The sequence below is a fragment of the Pogoniulus pusillus genome, chromosome 15, assembly GCF_015220805.1.
Source record: "Pogoniulus pusillus isolate bPogPus1 chromosome 15, bPogPus1.pri, whole genome shotgun sequence".
Lineage (NCBI taxonomy): Eukaryota > Metazoa > Chordata > Aves > Piciformes > Lybiidae > Pogoniulus > Pogoniulus pusillus.
In genome coordinates this window covers 9,218,085-9,233,518 of record NC_087278.1, presented here as the reverse complement: position 1 = coordinate 9,233,518, position 15,434 = coordinate 9,218,085, and the positions used below count along the sequence as shown (strand labels likewise).

The window sequence follows — 15,434 nt, the reverse complement described above, 5'->3', positions numbered from 1 at the left end:
TGTGTTTGGGTTTTTTTCCCCTCTCACTTTCTCTTTCATCTCAGTCCTACATTCTCAAGGGATGACTTCTTTCTTACTGCTCTCTATCAGCTTGATCATCATTCTGTCTGTGTCATGGGCTGTATTAGTAAGATTTAGGAGCTAAGTGCTGTGATTTTCTTGGCCCTACCTTTTAGCTGGACTAAAGGCTGCAGTAGCTACTTCTCCTCCCACCGCATTGCTCCTCCCTAGTTACAAGACTGATAGCAAGTTAAACTGCTGCTGAACAAAAATGCTCTTGCAGGTACTTTGGCTTCAGAAAGACTTCAGCCCTCCAACCATGTCCCTTCTTAAAGCGGGAATGCTGAGACACCTCCGTCGCTTCCCCCTAGACAGTTGGGCCTTTGTGCCTTTCGCAGGTTGCTGTGGAAACCCCCAATTTCCTCTCTGGCCAGGGCTGGCTGTGAGGCTTCTCAGGAGTATCGTAGAGCAGTTCTCATCAAATCACCTATTGTTTGCCTGCTCCTGCTGCTTATCAGAAGTGGGGATCCCTTTTCAGTGGCACTGCCCCAGCCGGAAGCGCGGTCACCACTTGCAGCCCCACCAGCTCGGCAGTTGCAGGTTGTTGCCATGCTTGCTGCTTGTGCAGCCACTCTCTGGCACACGGTGGAACTGATGGTTCTGGATGTGCTCTCCAGCCACCTCAGCTGCACATGCTCTGGTGGTTCCTATAGTGGCACAACAGGAGTTAAATCCTGGAGTTGCTTTCATCTGTAGTGTGATGAAAGATCAGTCATTTGTCTCTTTCAGGTAGCTATGCTCTTTCCTCCGATGTGCAGGGAGGTTACATGCTCCAGTCAGGAGCTGGGTGGATGCATTATAATCTGCAAAGGCTTCCAGCCCGCCACTGCATAGTTTTCATGTCTTGATCTGTCTGCTCCAAGGCTCTTCCTCTGAACTCTTGAGTAGAACACACCAAGTCTTTCTCACTTGCCTTACTAAAACATGCTCTTGGAATTTTTTTTAAGTATATTTAAAAGAGATGATGAGGGAAGATGCACCTCTCCTATGGCCTTTGCTTGACACTCATTTTTCTCTTTGCACTGTTCCAGGAAGAATATTTCCAAGTAGTTTCTATTAAAGCTTATGCTTATATATGCAGTGTACCCTCTCTGCAGTGTATGTATGGTCGGTGCCTGAACATGAGCATTGGTGTCCCAAAGGGAATTTATATCCACCTGCCTGGGAACTCAGCTCACATAACCAGCCATGAATGTCATTCTCTTACTGCTCCCTGTAAAAGCTGTAGTCTGTCCTTGCTCTGTTGGCACGCACAGGAGGGGCTGGTTTTGAAGGTGATTATGCAAGAGCTGAATGGGTCCCTGGGCCAAAGGACAGGTCAAACGGAATGTGGAGGTGCTTGCAGGTGTGGGAAGGAAGTTGACTGTTGCCCCCTTCTCCCCCCAGACGCTTCCTGGTCCAGGCCATCCTTACTAAGAAAAGGTTAATTTGCAGCACTGTGGCCTTCAGCCTTCTCCCCCCACCCTGCATGGAATCCTTTAATCACGTTGGTGCGGTGAAATTTCAGCCCTGAAATGGTGCCTTTGTGCGATCCTTTCGGCGTCTGCCATGGAGCGCGGGGGTCTCTTTTCTTGTCCCTTTTAAACATTTTTTTAAATGGCTTCTTTGTTCCCTCCCCGCCTCCCCTCCCCAGCCTTGCATCTGTATCAGATACGATTAAAGGGATAGGGAAGGATGCCGGGCCAGCTCCTGCTAGGCTGCAGAGGAGTGATTAACCCCTCTGTTACCAGTGGCATTCTCAGTCCTGTCTTAGTTGTGGCGACCCTCCTAGATGAAAGGAGGCATCCTTTCCCACTAGAGAATGAGCAGAGAGAGGAGGAGCAGAGCCCACTCACTTTTTTAATGTGCTTTTTTTGAAGGGCTGGAGAAGGCTGTTTGCATTTTCCCATTTTTGTGTTCATCCACACTGCCCTTTCTCTCTCCCACACCTGTGATCAGTTCTCCCATCCCTAACTTTGTCATGGCTAACCTTCCCCACACATGCTCCTGACCTGCTCCATGGTGCAGTAGTTCCCTTCTGGACTCTTTCCACAACCAGAGGTAGAGATTTCTTCTCCTCTCCAGTGAATGCCTGCAGTCCTCTTTTGTTTGATCTCTTTAGCTGTCATCAGCCATTGTTAGATCTATTAATGTGGTGCTGCTGATGCTCTTGGCCCTATACAAGACTTCATCCAAATAGTGCTGTGAGTCGTAAAAAGTTTTGAATGTGTTCCAGAGTCCTGCTTACTCTCCTCACCCATAAAACATTTAGTGAAGACAGACTCTCCATCAATCACAAAGCATCGGCATTGAAACCCTTTGGACTCAATTTGTAGTTGTTGTTAACTGGGATTTGGATCCTACCTTGCTGCCATTGGCCTTGAGAGATGTTCTTAACCAGACCAATATCTGCTGTATTTTTTCTATCAAACACCTTCAGGACATGACTACACCCAGGATGTCTTCTTCACCAGGTAAGGTGTATACATCTGTTCTTGGATATGCTCTGTGTGCCTTCTTATGGAAGGCAATGGGCTGGGAGTTTGAGTTCCTAGAGACAAGCTAATCACAGAATTGTTTTGGTTGGAAGAGGCTTCCAAGGTCATCAAGTCCAGCCATCAGCCTAAGACTACCATGGCTGTTAAACCATGTCCCAAAGTGTCATGTGTTTCTTGAACACACAACTGCTTCCAAAATACACAAGTTTGTGTACAGGGGGATGCTTTGTTTTGAAAGTGTTCCATCTGCCACCTGCTGCTGAAGAACCAAGAGAGGAGACCCCACTGTCCTGTTCTGCAGAGCATTAGCAATTGCACTAAGAAATTATTGGCTGAAGCCCCTGCAGAGCAGTGCTCTTCTTAATTGCACATGCTCAGTCTTAGCTGAAGAGCAGAAATCAATGTGATTGTATTTCTCACTGAAGGAATGACTGCAGCTGGGGTGTGAACAGAAGATGTTTCATGTCCACGAAGGAGTCTGGTAAGCCTGTCAGAGCTCTGCCTGTGTCCTCTTTGTGACACAGGCAGAGGAAAGCCATGAACCAAGTGCATGCGGTGGTTGTGTGACCCATCATAAATTTACTGGAGGAGAAAACGGACTTGCAGGAAAGATGTCAAAAAAAAACAACCCAGACATGTTAAATGAAACTTTTAAGTTTATTATTCCATATGTTTAATGCAGAGTTAATGGTGCTAGGACAGCAAGGAGACCAGGGAAGGCAAGGTGGGTGAGGAAGGTGCTACCTGCATAAATAAGGGGACAGGGCTGGAAGAGGTTACATGCATACGAGGAGCAAACATTCTACATCTTTTCAGACACCACAGTATAAGTCATCCGTAGCTAAGAGAGGCAGGAGGGGCACCTGACAGTCCTGTCAGCAGAGGGATACAGTCCACGTTGGGTCAAAGTGTTTTATCTTTCTAGACTGGAGTACCCACACATGTGTCTGCGATTAACTGCCAGGAGTCATCTTTTCCTGCGACAACTTTTGTGCCAGTTCACTCCCTGGTGTGACAAACCACCCCAGTCCTGGAGGTGACAGAGGAGAAATAAGTAGTCCTGGGGTGCTGGGCTGAAAACAGCAGGTTGATCAGAACTGTGAGAGCTGGTCAGTTCCAGTTTGAAACCCTAACAGGAAAGAATTTCTTTTCACCTAAATAGGCTTCTTCTCGTTCTGCTTATCCGTGCTCAGGTGTGTGTCTCCCTTGCTGAAAGCCCCAGGAGTATCTTTCCGTCCTCAGCGCAGTTAGGAGGGAGGTGTTGACTGACTGGAAGGCGTGATGAATAAACAAGTGAGGGTGCACATGCCATCAGCTGGAGTGTGGAGTGGGGCCTCAGAGTATTGGAATCAGCTCAGAGTCTTGGCAAGTGCCTAGAATCTTGGTGCCTCTTCATTTTGGGCAAGCATAGTCAGTTACAGAAGAGAAACAAATGTGCTCTGAAGTTGTTTGGGATACTGAAGAGATGAGAAAAGACCGAGATGCTGGAACTGCCAGATAGGAACAATACAGGGTAATCATAGGAGGATTCACTTAGAGCACCTCAAGGATTCACTGGTCCTTCCCCACCTCTCCTGCACCTCCGCACATGAGCATGCACACACAGAGAGGCTGTGATACGAGTAACACTAAGACCAGCAATGCATTTCTTGAGTCCTAGGTGGTGTTTGGGCAACCCTGAAATCTCCATGCAGGAAAGAGCATGAAATTAAACAGAGAGAAGGGGTGGAGAGAAGAGACAGGGACCAAAGCTAGGATGCAGCTTTTGAAACCAGCAGGAAAGCAAGCATAGGCTGGTCTTCCAGTGGGGTTCAAGATTCATGCATGTGTGAATCTCAGGTAGAGCTGCTGCAGGACGCTGATGGCAAGGAAGGCAGCCATGCCATCCTCACTGCTGCGACTCCTGTGTCGTGTCCACCAGGGCTGAGCAACTGCCCTTTGCCTGCAGCGGGTGACAAAGTGTTGGCCATTGTGGCCTGTTGGAAACACTTGCTAGCGCCCTGGAGCAGTCTGGAGGGGGGAAGGAAAGGACAGTCTCTGTCATGGTACAGGCCAGGGTTTGCATAACGAAACCCACCACAAACCAGTCACTCCATTTCTAGCATCTTCCTCATCTAGAAGGCCAATAAAGTGTCACAAGCCAGTCGTGTGGCCTGTGTGAAGTCGGTAAAGGGCGAAAGGACAAAAAGCCTTCCTGTAGGCGGGTGAGCCAGCGATAGCCGGGGACAAGAAAGGCACCTCTGTGTGCTCAGTGGGTTTTGGTGGCTCTATGGCACTGAGTGACCTCGGAGTTCAGAGGCTCTGCTGCCTGTGCTGATTCTTCGGAGCCTTCTCATCGCTGCTTCGGTCACCATTCCTCATTCTCTATGGTCTGGAGAGGGTTGTGTACACAGGCTGTTCCCAATGTGTAGGGCTATGAGACTGTGGCACAGAGGGCGCAGGGTCAGAGATGGCAGTGTAAAGGGGACGTTGGGAAGGTCCCATATAGGAGAAGGCAGAGTAGAGGCCAGAGGCTTGGGTGGAATGGCTGTAGTAGGGTCCCGAAGGCTGATGGTCCGGGTAGTCAAACTGTGGCCTGGAGATGGAGGGGAAGGCTGAACCGTAGTGGGGAAGACTCAGGGACGTGTAAGCTATCTGGGAAGTGGAGGGCTGGTCAGTGTAATGACCTCCAGGGGCAGACCCCTCTGTTTTCACCTGGGCCTTGGAGTCCACCACTGATGAGGTGGCAGTGGACAAGGAGACTCCATGCTGCTTGGAGATCCAGGCAGAATGTCCACTGGCTGCAGCCAGGGCGCTCCCAAGGCCATAGCCAGCAGCCGCTGCTGCTGCATAGCCCCCAACATGGCCCGGGTGGCCGGCGTGTCCGTTGGGAGGCAGGTACTGGTCAAATTCATTGACATCAAAGGTCTCCATGTTGGACATCACTTCATGGCTGATCTCTCCAATGTCCACATTGCCAAAATCAATGTGTGGCTTTCCCCCTTCCCCCAGGGAGCGCCCTTCTCGTTTGGAGTCAGCTTTGCCTGCCTGCAGCTCGGTCTTAGGGGTGGTAGGAGGTGTGGGGGGCCCGTGGCTCTGACCTGTGATGTGGAAAACATTTTGAGGAGGAAAGAGAGAGAAAAGATGAGTCACTGCTTTATGCCTGGCTTTGCACACAGCCCAGCTCTGTTCCTCCCAGTATGCCAGCAACTGTCCAGCTGGAGGCTTCATTGGAGGGAGAGAGAGACAGCCAGTAAAACACAAACCTTTCTATATCATCCTGTGGAAAAAGAGGGAGGGTGCAACAATACCTTGCCTGAGCACAGGAGTGCAAGTGCCCTTAAAATCTAGGCATGTCCTCATGCTGCTGATCCCAGCAGAGTCTGCTGGGTCACAAGCAAGGTGTGAGCCACATCACTAAGGCTGTCACTGTGCTGACTCTGAGTTGTTTGTAACCTGTCAGTAGGTTCCCAGAGACCTGAGACTCACCTGAGGAGTGTTCTGGATGACCGTCAGACATCGGTGACCCTTCGCCAGGATGCCTATGATCCAGGTGAGCGTTCTTGTAGTGAGCCTGGATGGCAGCAGCCCCTCCAGCCTCCCCCTCCACCTGGCCTTCTCCCTCGCCCTGCGTGGCCTTGCCGTTTTTCCGGCGGCGGGGCTGGTACTTGTAATCGGGGTGGTCCTTCTTGTGCTGCATCCTCAGCCGCTCCGCCTCTTCGATAAAGGGCCGCTTGTCGCTTTCGTTTAACAGCCTGCAGAGACCAAGGTGGGAGAGGAGAGGAGAGGAGAGGAGGAGAGGAATGGGACAAGTTTGTCACAAGACCCCCACATGTGTACACAGCATCAGGGGACACATGTAAATCCAGGCATTGGGTTTCTCCCCATTGAAGGTATTTCCCAGCACAACAGGAAGAGCTTGGAAGTGTTTCAGTGACGACAGCAGAGTTTACCTTCTCCTCGTTAATTCTGGAGCCCTGACCCTGGTTGTGCCAGTGCTGGCTTCCCCTTTCCCAGGTGCACGATGCTTCTCTGCTCGGTAAGTTCAACAGCCTCTCTTACACTGCCCAAAGGCCAAGCACAGCTTCTCACAGCCATGTAAAATAAAGCTGGACAAGTTGATTTCAGAGGCTGGGAAAACTAAGGACAGTTGGGAGCACACTTCAGGCTAAGGCAGTGTTGCACACCCTTGCTACCTGTAGTGCTGCCTCACACATCTCTTACTCTTCCCCAGACTGCACTTAATTCAGTTGAACCTCCCACCTCTCCATAGGCTCCGCTCTAAGTTTAAGGCTCTCCTGAGCACAAATAGCAACAATTGGTCCTGGCTCCACAGTAGCCATGTTGCTGCATGGGGCTTGCTGGGACTTTAAGCATCTTGCAGTATCCTGGAAGGGAATTGAAGGAAACATAAAGGCAGGGAAATGATCTGCTGCTGTTCCTGGAGCTACTGCTCACCTTAGACACGAGTAATGTGCAAAGGACCAGCCCTTCTTGATCTTGGGTGAGCAGCTGTAAAATATCTAGCTGCCACATTGTAGGAATAGACAAGTTTTGGTCTCTGGATGAAAGGCACTGCAGAAATGTCAGGTTCTTGTCTGTGCTCCTGCCAGGCCATGTGCTGCTCTAATAAAGATGGGTCCTTGGAGGAATGGTGAAATGTGCGGGTAGAGCACTTGAAGATAAGATCAGACTCACTGCTCAAGCTGGAAGCACATCAGTTTCATTTTATGACTTTTCCCCTCAAATATTCTTGTGACTCGAGGTCATCTTGCTTCCAAGCAGGAAACAGTGTCCCCTGAAGGGACCAATCTTCACATACCTTGCAGCTCTAACAGCCAACAGAAATTGCAGGGCTCCCAAAGGGCAAAAAATACTCAGATGTCAACACCTTTTTCTCCCCAGCAAAACAACTACCTGGGGATGGAGCTGTGCCAAAACCTTGATACTCCTGAAGCTCTCGCCACTCAAATGTGACCATTTCTGTTAAGATGTAGGTACTGAGGATGATACAAAGGCCTGAGCTGGCCTGAAAAACTGAAGACAAAGAGGAGGTTTTGGCTTGGCCGCACAGGTAAATCTAGCAGGGGACCATAGCAGTCGCAAGCAAGTAATGGGTTGGTTCCTAAGTGTGTCTTTTTCCCCTGGTCCTCGTGCATCCCCTCGGCTGACAGCCAGAAGGTGTGTGACACGGGCTGGAACCCGTTACGGCGTTGACCTGGGTTCACTCCAGGCAGCCTGAGCAGGTCGCGGCCGCACACCACATTCCTCCACTGCCTTAATCTCGGAGATTAAAGCAACTGAGCAACCATGAATCCAACACCAGCTTTCCTGTCTCCCTCCCGCCACCACACACCATGCTTACACGTCTCAGAGGACTCTAATCCCTCAGCCTGCACTGCTCCAGACAGCCCTCCAAGGGCATATCATGGCCAATCCTCATAGGCATCACAGCCTGAGAGGTGATCTTGCCTTGGCAAAAACTTCATCCTGGTGGAACATTTCATGTCCCTGGGAGATGAAGAAGAGAGGCAAAACCTGCAAGCCTTGCAGTCTGGGACACTTCACTACAGCACGGCGAGACTCCAGCTCCTGGCCTGTGCTCACCTCACGGGTAATGCTAGAGCTAATAAGATGCTGTAGTTGGGAATAGAAGGTCTCTTTCCATGTGGGCATCTCTTGGAGTGAGAGGGCTGGCTGCACAGCCAGCTTTGACTTGCATGGCAAACTCAGAGCAAAGCCTCCTGCAGAGACCAAAGCTCGGCCTCCCAGATCCATCTCATGGATAGCATGAACCACACCTGTTCAAGACTATGCAGGAGACAGATTCCTGCCCTCTGAGCTATGCCCGAGTACCTCACCTTTCCCCTTGACAGCAGCTCTTGGGCAGGACAGCACCAAGTCCGATCCCCATGTCTTTGCCTTCTCTTTTCCAAGGCTGCCTGCTTGCTCCTCCCTCCCACTGGGATCAGAGCTCAAATCGGCTTTAGCAAAGTGAAACCGGTGCAAGCAGGCAAAGGCCAGGAGATTTGGGGGGATTTGGATTTCACTTGCTTCCTGCCCTCCCCCTCCTGCCCCTACTCTCCCTGGGCCACAATGCAAAGGAATCTTGCACGAGCAGAGAAGTTATGGATCATAGAGCAAAGCCCTTCAGGGGGCATATCTAAGCCCTTGCTACCCTCCTGGACACCAAATGTTCACACCCCCCCAGCTGATAGGAGAGGGACAAGCAGCCAGTGCCCCACTCTGGGAGGAGAAAGAAAGGCCAAAATCTTTCTGCCTGCCTCTTGCAGCCTCTCCTTCTGCCATCTGGCATTGCACCATGCTGCGTGCCAGGCAACTGGCTCAGTGGCCAGAGGCCTGACCCTGTGCTGGAACTCAGCTGCTGCTGAGTCAGTGCGGTGATGGAGTTGGGCACTGGGGCTGGTGTTGGCTAGGAGCAGAAAGCAGCTCAGGGGCTCTCCTACGCACCCAAATCTCTGTATTTTGTGGGCATGACCCTATTTCCTGGGTGCTGCCACCTGCTCATGTAGATCCCTCCGCCAGATCCCCTCGCTCTTCCTTACTAAGCCTTCCTCCCCTTCTTCCCATGCTTCACTTGTGCTCGGCCCCGGAGGTGGTGTTGGCTGGCGTTCCGGCCAGGAGTCATGCCGACATTTTCAGCCTCCAGCCTCCATTTGAGTGCAGCTCCCTGCCCCACCCCAGGGAATGGAAGCAGCCAAGGCAGGGTTTCATGGCTGCCACACACAGAAACGCTCCTTTCTCCTTTGTGAGCACCTTGGGTTCATTGGCGGCACAGCTCACGCGCCCTAACGGCTACAGGCTGGGGACGTGGTGGGGCCATACACCCCTCAGCACTGCATTTGAAGCCAGGTAGTGAGGCCACTGGGGCATGTCTCACAGCCCTTCCCAATGAGGGCTGGGGTCCATGGAGGACATGGTGACAGCACAGAGCTGGAGCAAACGCTGAGCCATTGCAGCCCATTTTGCAGAGGAGCACAGCACTGGGCTTGTTGCTCTATCTGTTAGCTGCCTTTCAGGAATATTTCCCTGCCTCTGCCATACTCACTCAGCACCAACCAGGAAATCACAGAATGGTAGTGGCTGGAAGGGACCTCTAAAGATCTCCCATTCCAACCCCCCTGCCAGAGCAGGATCACCTATACCAGATTACACAAGAATGCATCCAGGCAGGTGTTGAATATCTCCAGAGAGGGAGACTCCACAACCCCTCTGGGCAGCCTGTTCCATCTCTGAGGATGTGGCTGGTTTAGTGGTTGCCTGCAAGAAGTCTCCTTGCTCAGCAGCGTTTGCCTCTCTGCGTGATGTGCCCTTCAGCTGTATAAGCTCAGAGCAGTCCAGGTGGATATAAGTCACCCACATTTTCCAGAGGGACCAGTAATGTAGGCACTTGGTGCCATGGTCTAGCCTTGAGCCCTGTGGTAAAGGGTTGGACTTGATGATCTATGAGGTCTCTTCCAACCTTGGTGATACTGTGATACGGTGATACTGTGATACTGTGATACTGTTGGGGTGTGGATGGCTGCCTTGTAAGAGCAGGGATACCCTTTGCAGGGCTCCTCATCAGATGTTTGAGACAAAACCATACAGAGCAGAAGCTGGTTGCTTGCAGTTATACCAACATACAGGAGATACATGTTGAGGACAGAAGAGATGAGGGCAGTGGGAGCCTCAGTGGAGGAAGGCCCAGCTATACCACATCTGGAAAGCAAGGCTTAGGGCAGCTATCCTGGTAACCTTCGGACAACTGCTGAAGTTTTGTGGCCTGATATTCTGCCCCCCAGTACTCACAGAAAGACACACACATATGGTCCTACCCAGGCCAGACACCAGCCTCATCCATAACCCAGCTTACTCTGCTGTATGGTCCCCACAGGAGCTAACAAAACCGTGGAGAGCCCACGCTAGAGACATGTGGGAGAAGAGACACATTCAAGCAAAGCAGTCAGGTGGCAAAGCCAGCAGCACTCAACAACCCCAGACCTGATCCCATAAGTTTCTCTGCCTGACCACTCTAAAAATCACCCAGGGACCTTGACCATTATCCTGTGGTAGTGTCCCCTGCGGCCAGTGGTGGGAGCCATGCCCTGGGAGCAGGGAGGCAGTCGGCTGAACAAATGTGGCCAAGGGGCTGTGTCTCCCTGTGCTCTGAGTGCACTATCTATGGAGAGCCCCACTGCTCTGCTGTACTTTCAAGGGAAAGGCAGTGTCTGGAGGGAGGCCATTGCTCTAAACCCTGCCAATGTTTTGCTGGTTTTGATGGAGTAACACTTTGGGAACAAAAAAGATGGATTATGTCCACATACACACCCCTTCCAGCAGAGTTTCACAGTCCAGAGGCTGGCAGCGGAGCTCCAGGCAGGAGCAAGAGCCATGGTAAGAAGAAGGGAAGGCAGCAGGGAACAAAGTGGGAAAGACCAACAGAAGAGACACTTTCAATCATGCTCTACATTTGCCTTCCCAAAGAAATCCTCTTGCTGGGGTTACACTGTACCATGATGGGTCAGGGCAAATAGGCTGACATAGAGTGAGAGCCTAATGCCCAAGAGCTCCTTGCAAGAAAGGAAGTTTGAAGCCAGGAGGAGACCTCAGCATCTGCTGCTGGATGGGGTGTGTCTTTCTTCTGCTTGGAAAAATGTCTCCACAAAATGCCACCAGGGCAGGAGAGAGAACGAGATGGGCTAATTGCATGAGCCTTGCTTTGAGTCGGTCAGTGCGAGGCGAGGAGCAGGCACAACGCTGGGGACTTGTGGCAAAAAGTGTTTGTAAGGTTATGGGCAAAGATCATCAGGTGGGAAAGAAGAGCCACAGCCAGCCTGACGTGCTTGGCTTGGGCACAACAGCTCTCTGCACACCCATGGGCCAGCTGCAGTCAATCAGTGTAGCCCATTGGTGTGCTGGACAAAGGAGGAGTGGGTTGGGGATGGCTTGTAAAGGACCTGAGGATCTACACAAAGCAAAAATGAAAATGGCTGCACCAAACTGGTGCGGGCAGAAGGACAAGTATGTGTGTGTGCACCCTCTGGGTGCGAGGGGAGGTGAGGGCTGGTTTGAACCAGCACGTTGCAAAAGAGTCTGTTAAGGTTGGGACCGTTGCATGTCTGCTTTCTGCTAAGCCTGAACCCCTCTTTCTAGCAGGGTCACTTGCTGTATCTGCATGCCTGCCACAACTGAGATCGTCCTGGGAAGTTGGGAAGGGCATGTGTGAGGCTCCCACTGCCTGGCTCCCCTCCCTTGACTTTCCTCCTCAGCTGTAACTTGGTTTCCCTCTTGCTCTGTGGCACTGTGCAGAAAACAACCCCTGTTGGTGCTGGTGTCTGAGTTCAAACAGGTGTCAGGCAGCAACCAGTGAGTTAAGCTGGACGTGGCTCAGCCCAGTTCCTGCTAGTGCACAGAGGGATGAAGCAAGAAAACTAGAGTTCCCTTGGAAATTAGGCAGGTGAGGATCAGGGCAAGAGTGTCCTGGCTCAAAACAGCAGGGGAAGTTGTGGAAATATGTGGAAAGGGCTGCTGTCCAGTATGGAGGTGACCTCTGCTGAGGAAATCTTCACTACGTCCAACCACAGTTCTTGCCCCAGTCACTGACCATGTCTCATGCCAGAGGACTCCCCTCAAGGAAGGAAGTCCCCTCAATGCTCCCCCCCCCCACCCCCTTCCACCCCACTAAGTCTCCATCCTTCCACGTGACTGCACAGTCCTCCCCAGGACACCTCTGGACCACTGCCCTCGCTGTCCCCATCATCCCTCATGCTCTTACCTCCAGAGCTTCCCCAAGGTCTTACTGAGTTCAGCGTTGTGGAGGTGTGGGTACTGGTCAGCCAGCTTCCTCCGGGCAGCCTGTGCCCAGACCATGAAGGCGTTCATGGGCCGCTTGACGTGGGGCTTGCTCTTGTTACTTCCATTGACCCGGACAGGCATGGGTACGAGGGTCCAGTCATAGCCACTCAGCACCTGGCTGACTGCCTCGCGAATGCACACCGGGAACTTGTCGTCGTCTGCCTCTGAGTCGTGTTGTTCTTTCTTGACCTTCCCCATGTCCCCATTCCCAGAGACGGCAAGGTGTGGAGAGTTGTCTGATGCCATAGAGGGTCCTGGCGAGAGGCAGTGGTGGTCTTCAGAGCCCACTGGGCTCATCTCCACCTCTGAAAGGTCTTGGTCGTCAGCCATTGTTGCTCTCAAGTCCTTTCTCCCTTCTTGGTGTCTTCTCACTGGGGAGGGAAAGGGAGGAAGACAAAAACAAAGGAAAGAAAAGAAAGGAAGGGAAAGGAAAGGGGGAAAGAAAAAATTGGAGAAGTAGCCACCAAATCTGAAGGGACTCCAAGGTCTCTGAAGAGCTGACCACAAGACAGGGGCTGCTCAATAAAAGCGCAAGCAAAGCAATTGCTGTGCACACCACAAAACCCGTGATCGATGGGGGTGGGGATGGGTTGGGGCCCCTGATTAATTGGGATATCATTCCCTATCTCTGCAATCATCTGGAGCTGACATGTGCCAGAGAGCCTGCAACAAGAGGGATAAGGGAGGTTAGGGACCTGAAAGGAGAGAGACATGGGTCAGCCTTCTTGGGCACAGGGAGTGGGATGGGGAGAACGGCCACAAAACTTGCGTAGGAAAGTTCCCCTTTCCCTTGAAGGCTTGCAATGAAATGCCAGCACGCTGCCCGGGAGGAGGTGTGCAAGGGGGGTCGCCAATATCTTATCAATTAACCAAAAGGGACTTCTATGCCAACTATCAAGAACATCGATAGTGCCTGGGCAGGGAACCAGCCTGGGCCCCGGAACCGCATCCGAAGACCCCGATCCCAGCCGTGGGAAAGTGCCTTTGCAGGAGCAGCCCCCACTCCTCACTCTCCTCTTGCAAGCTCACAAACCAAACCAAGACATCTACACACCATCCCCACACACATGCCCGTCTCTGTCTACGTGTAGTGTGAATATACATGTCCATACTCACACATAAACACAGGTACAGATAAAAACACACACCAAGTTTAAGACAAGCCGAGTCTTCGGGTGTCCTTCCCAACGCACTCCTTTCATTCTGCCTGCAGTCACCTCTAAAATTCCCCCCTTAGAGAAAGAAACACTCTAAAAATAAAGGCCTCTCTATTCCCCCCACTGCAGATATAAACAAGTAAAAAGAAGTATGAAATTAAAAAGAAACAAAGGGGAAAGAAGTGATAGCACAGCGTGCTTCTTGCCTAGCTGGAAAAGAGCCGGCGCAGAGCAAGGGCTGCCACCCCTCCAGCTTCAGAGGGTGGCAGGGACCCTAGCTGGGGAAAGCAAAAAAAACTAAGAGAAAGTGGGGGGGAGAAGGAGAGAGGAGACGTGCGAGCGAGCGAGCACAGGTAGGGCACTTACGTTGCTGTCTGCTGTGTCCGACAGGTCCTGCGAGGGCTCCGGTTCGTATCCCAGCGGCTGCCCTGCTCTCCCTCCCGGCCCCGGCGGTGTCCGGGCGCACGGCGCGGGCAGGCTCTCAGGCGAGTGCCATTCCTAGAGGGAGGCTTGGTTTTTACTAATACCCCGGCTGGATGCCTCTAGCTGGCTTTGCTACTTAGTACCGGGGGAGGGAAGGGTGGAAGGTGGAGCCAAGCACTCCTCAGAGGCAGAATACGGTCGGTCAGGGACGGCGGGGAGGGGACGCAGGCAGCCCCCCACCTCAGCCACTGGCACAGTCCCCACTTCCCTCCGGTGCTGCTTTCTTCAGGAGAACCGCTGGCACTGGGCTGCTTCCAGCAGTGTGGCCACCTCAGAGATGGTGCTAGAGGATTCAGCCTAGGGGGGTTTAGGGTGGCAGGGTGCTGGAGGGGTCTAGGATGGTTTGGGGAGAGGACTGTGCACCCTGGGACTGGGGTCCCTCTCCTCCCCACTGCTAGCACAGTTGCTTCTGTAGGGTCTGGTGTTCCTCATGTGCCAAATGAATCCTCAGTCCCCATCACTGAGTCTCATGGGGACCCTGCTGTGCTGCAACAAGTTGTCCCAGAGCCCTGGGGTCAGGATGCTGTCAAAAGAGCATCCTCATTCAGACCTGGATCTGCAGAGTGGGGAAAGGAATACAATGATGTCAGGGGTAGGTAACTCGAAGATGAAGGGCATCAGGCCCAGGGGAAATAGCATGCTATTGCACAGCGAGTGTCAGTTTGAACCTTCTTAGGGCTTTTGCACTCTAGGGATGTTTGTCTCTGTGGAGTCTTACCAAGACAAGTAAGCTCTGCTTCCTTCAACATGCTGAGGTTTCCTGATGAGAAAGATTCCCTCACAATCACTGACCCTGATTCTTGCTGCCTGTGCACTGAGACATGCAGAAGAACTCAGCACTCAATGAAGTAAGGATGTTCTCCATCACACCTTCCATTTTCTAGTTCACTTTCCTTCCCAGATGCCTCTGGTAACTGGCTTCTTCTGCTTCCCTTGTCACCAGGACTGCTACAGACCAACACTAACTCTGTAGCCATGAGAAGTCACCCATGAAAAATCTGATGATCCTCCCAGGTACTCCAGAGTTAGCTATGAGATAAACCTCATTTCTGCCTAGGGTCTTTGACGGAAAGCCAGACTAAAGATGCTTCAGTGCTGTTAGGAAATGCAAAAAAGATGGAAGGATGTGACCCAGAGAAGGAGCTTCAAGGGATTCCAAGAATATTTTTTAACTTCTCAGCAGATTTTCACTCTCCAGAAACTTTGTGCTTGAAAGATCCAGCAAAACTAGTGGCTGACACCATGTGGAGGGAACCAGACCCAATGATAGTGCTGAGCATCTGAGCTAAAACCTTCACCACAAACCTGGAGGGCTGACAGCTGCCCTTGCAGATGTAGGGTCATTTCCCTGCAGGTCTGCCACTGCATGAAGTAAGTAAAGCTCTGAAACCATAGAATGGCTGCAGGGAAAACCTCACTA

The 15,434-nt window shown here is 51.9% G+C and overlaps 1 protein-coding gene across 1 annotated transcript; it reads right to left on the bottom strand.

Annotated features, from left to right (window-relative positions):
* Positions 1–3,175: 3,175 nt before the first annotated feature.
* On the bottom strand, positions 3,176–12,711 carry SOX10 (SRY-box transcription factor 10). The gene is made up of 3 exons (XM_064155270.1): positions 12,295–12,711; positions 6,006–6,271; positions 3,176–5,617 (listed from the first exon to the last, which is right to left on the bottom strand). Exons 1-3 carry the CDS (start codon positions 12,702–12,704, stop codon positions 4,902–4,904), a joined length of 1,392 nt encoding a protein of 463 aa, XP_064011340.1. The 5' UTR covers positions 12,705–12,711; the 3' UTR covers positions 3,176–4,901.
* Between the last annotated feature and the right edge of the window lie 2,723 nt (positions 12,712–15,434).

What these genes read in the sequence shown, in the direction of transcription:
- SOX10 (XM_064155270.1), bottom strand. Translation starts at nt 12,704, where the DNA reads ATGGCTGACGACCAAGACCTTTCAGAGGTGGAGATGAGCCCAGTGGGC. An exon ending in ACCTTGGGGAAGCTCTGGAG is followed by an intron (nt 6,272 to 12,294) that starts GTAAGAGCATGA and finishes TGGTCTCTGCAG; the next exon opens with GCTGTTAAACGAAAGCGACA. An exon ending in TCATCCAGAACACTCCTCAG is followed by an intron (nt 5,618 to 6,005) that starts GTGAGTCTCAGG and finishes TCCACATCACAG; the next exon opens with GTCAGAGCCACGGGCCCCCC.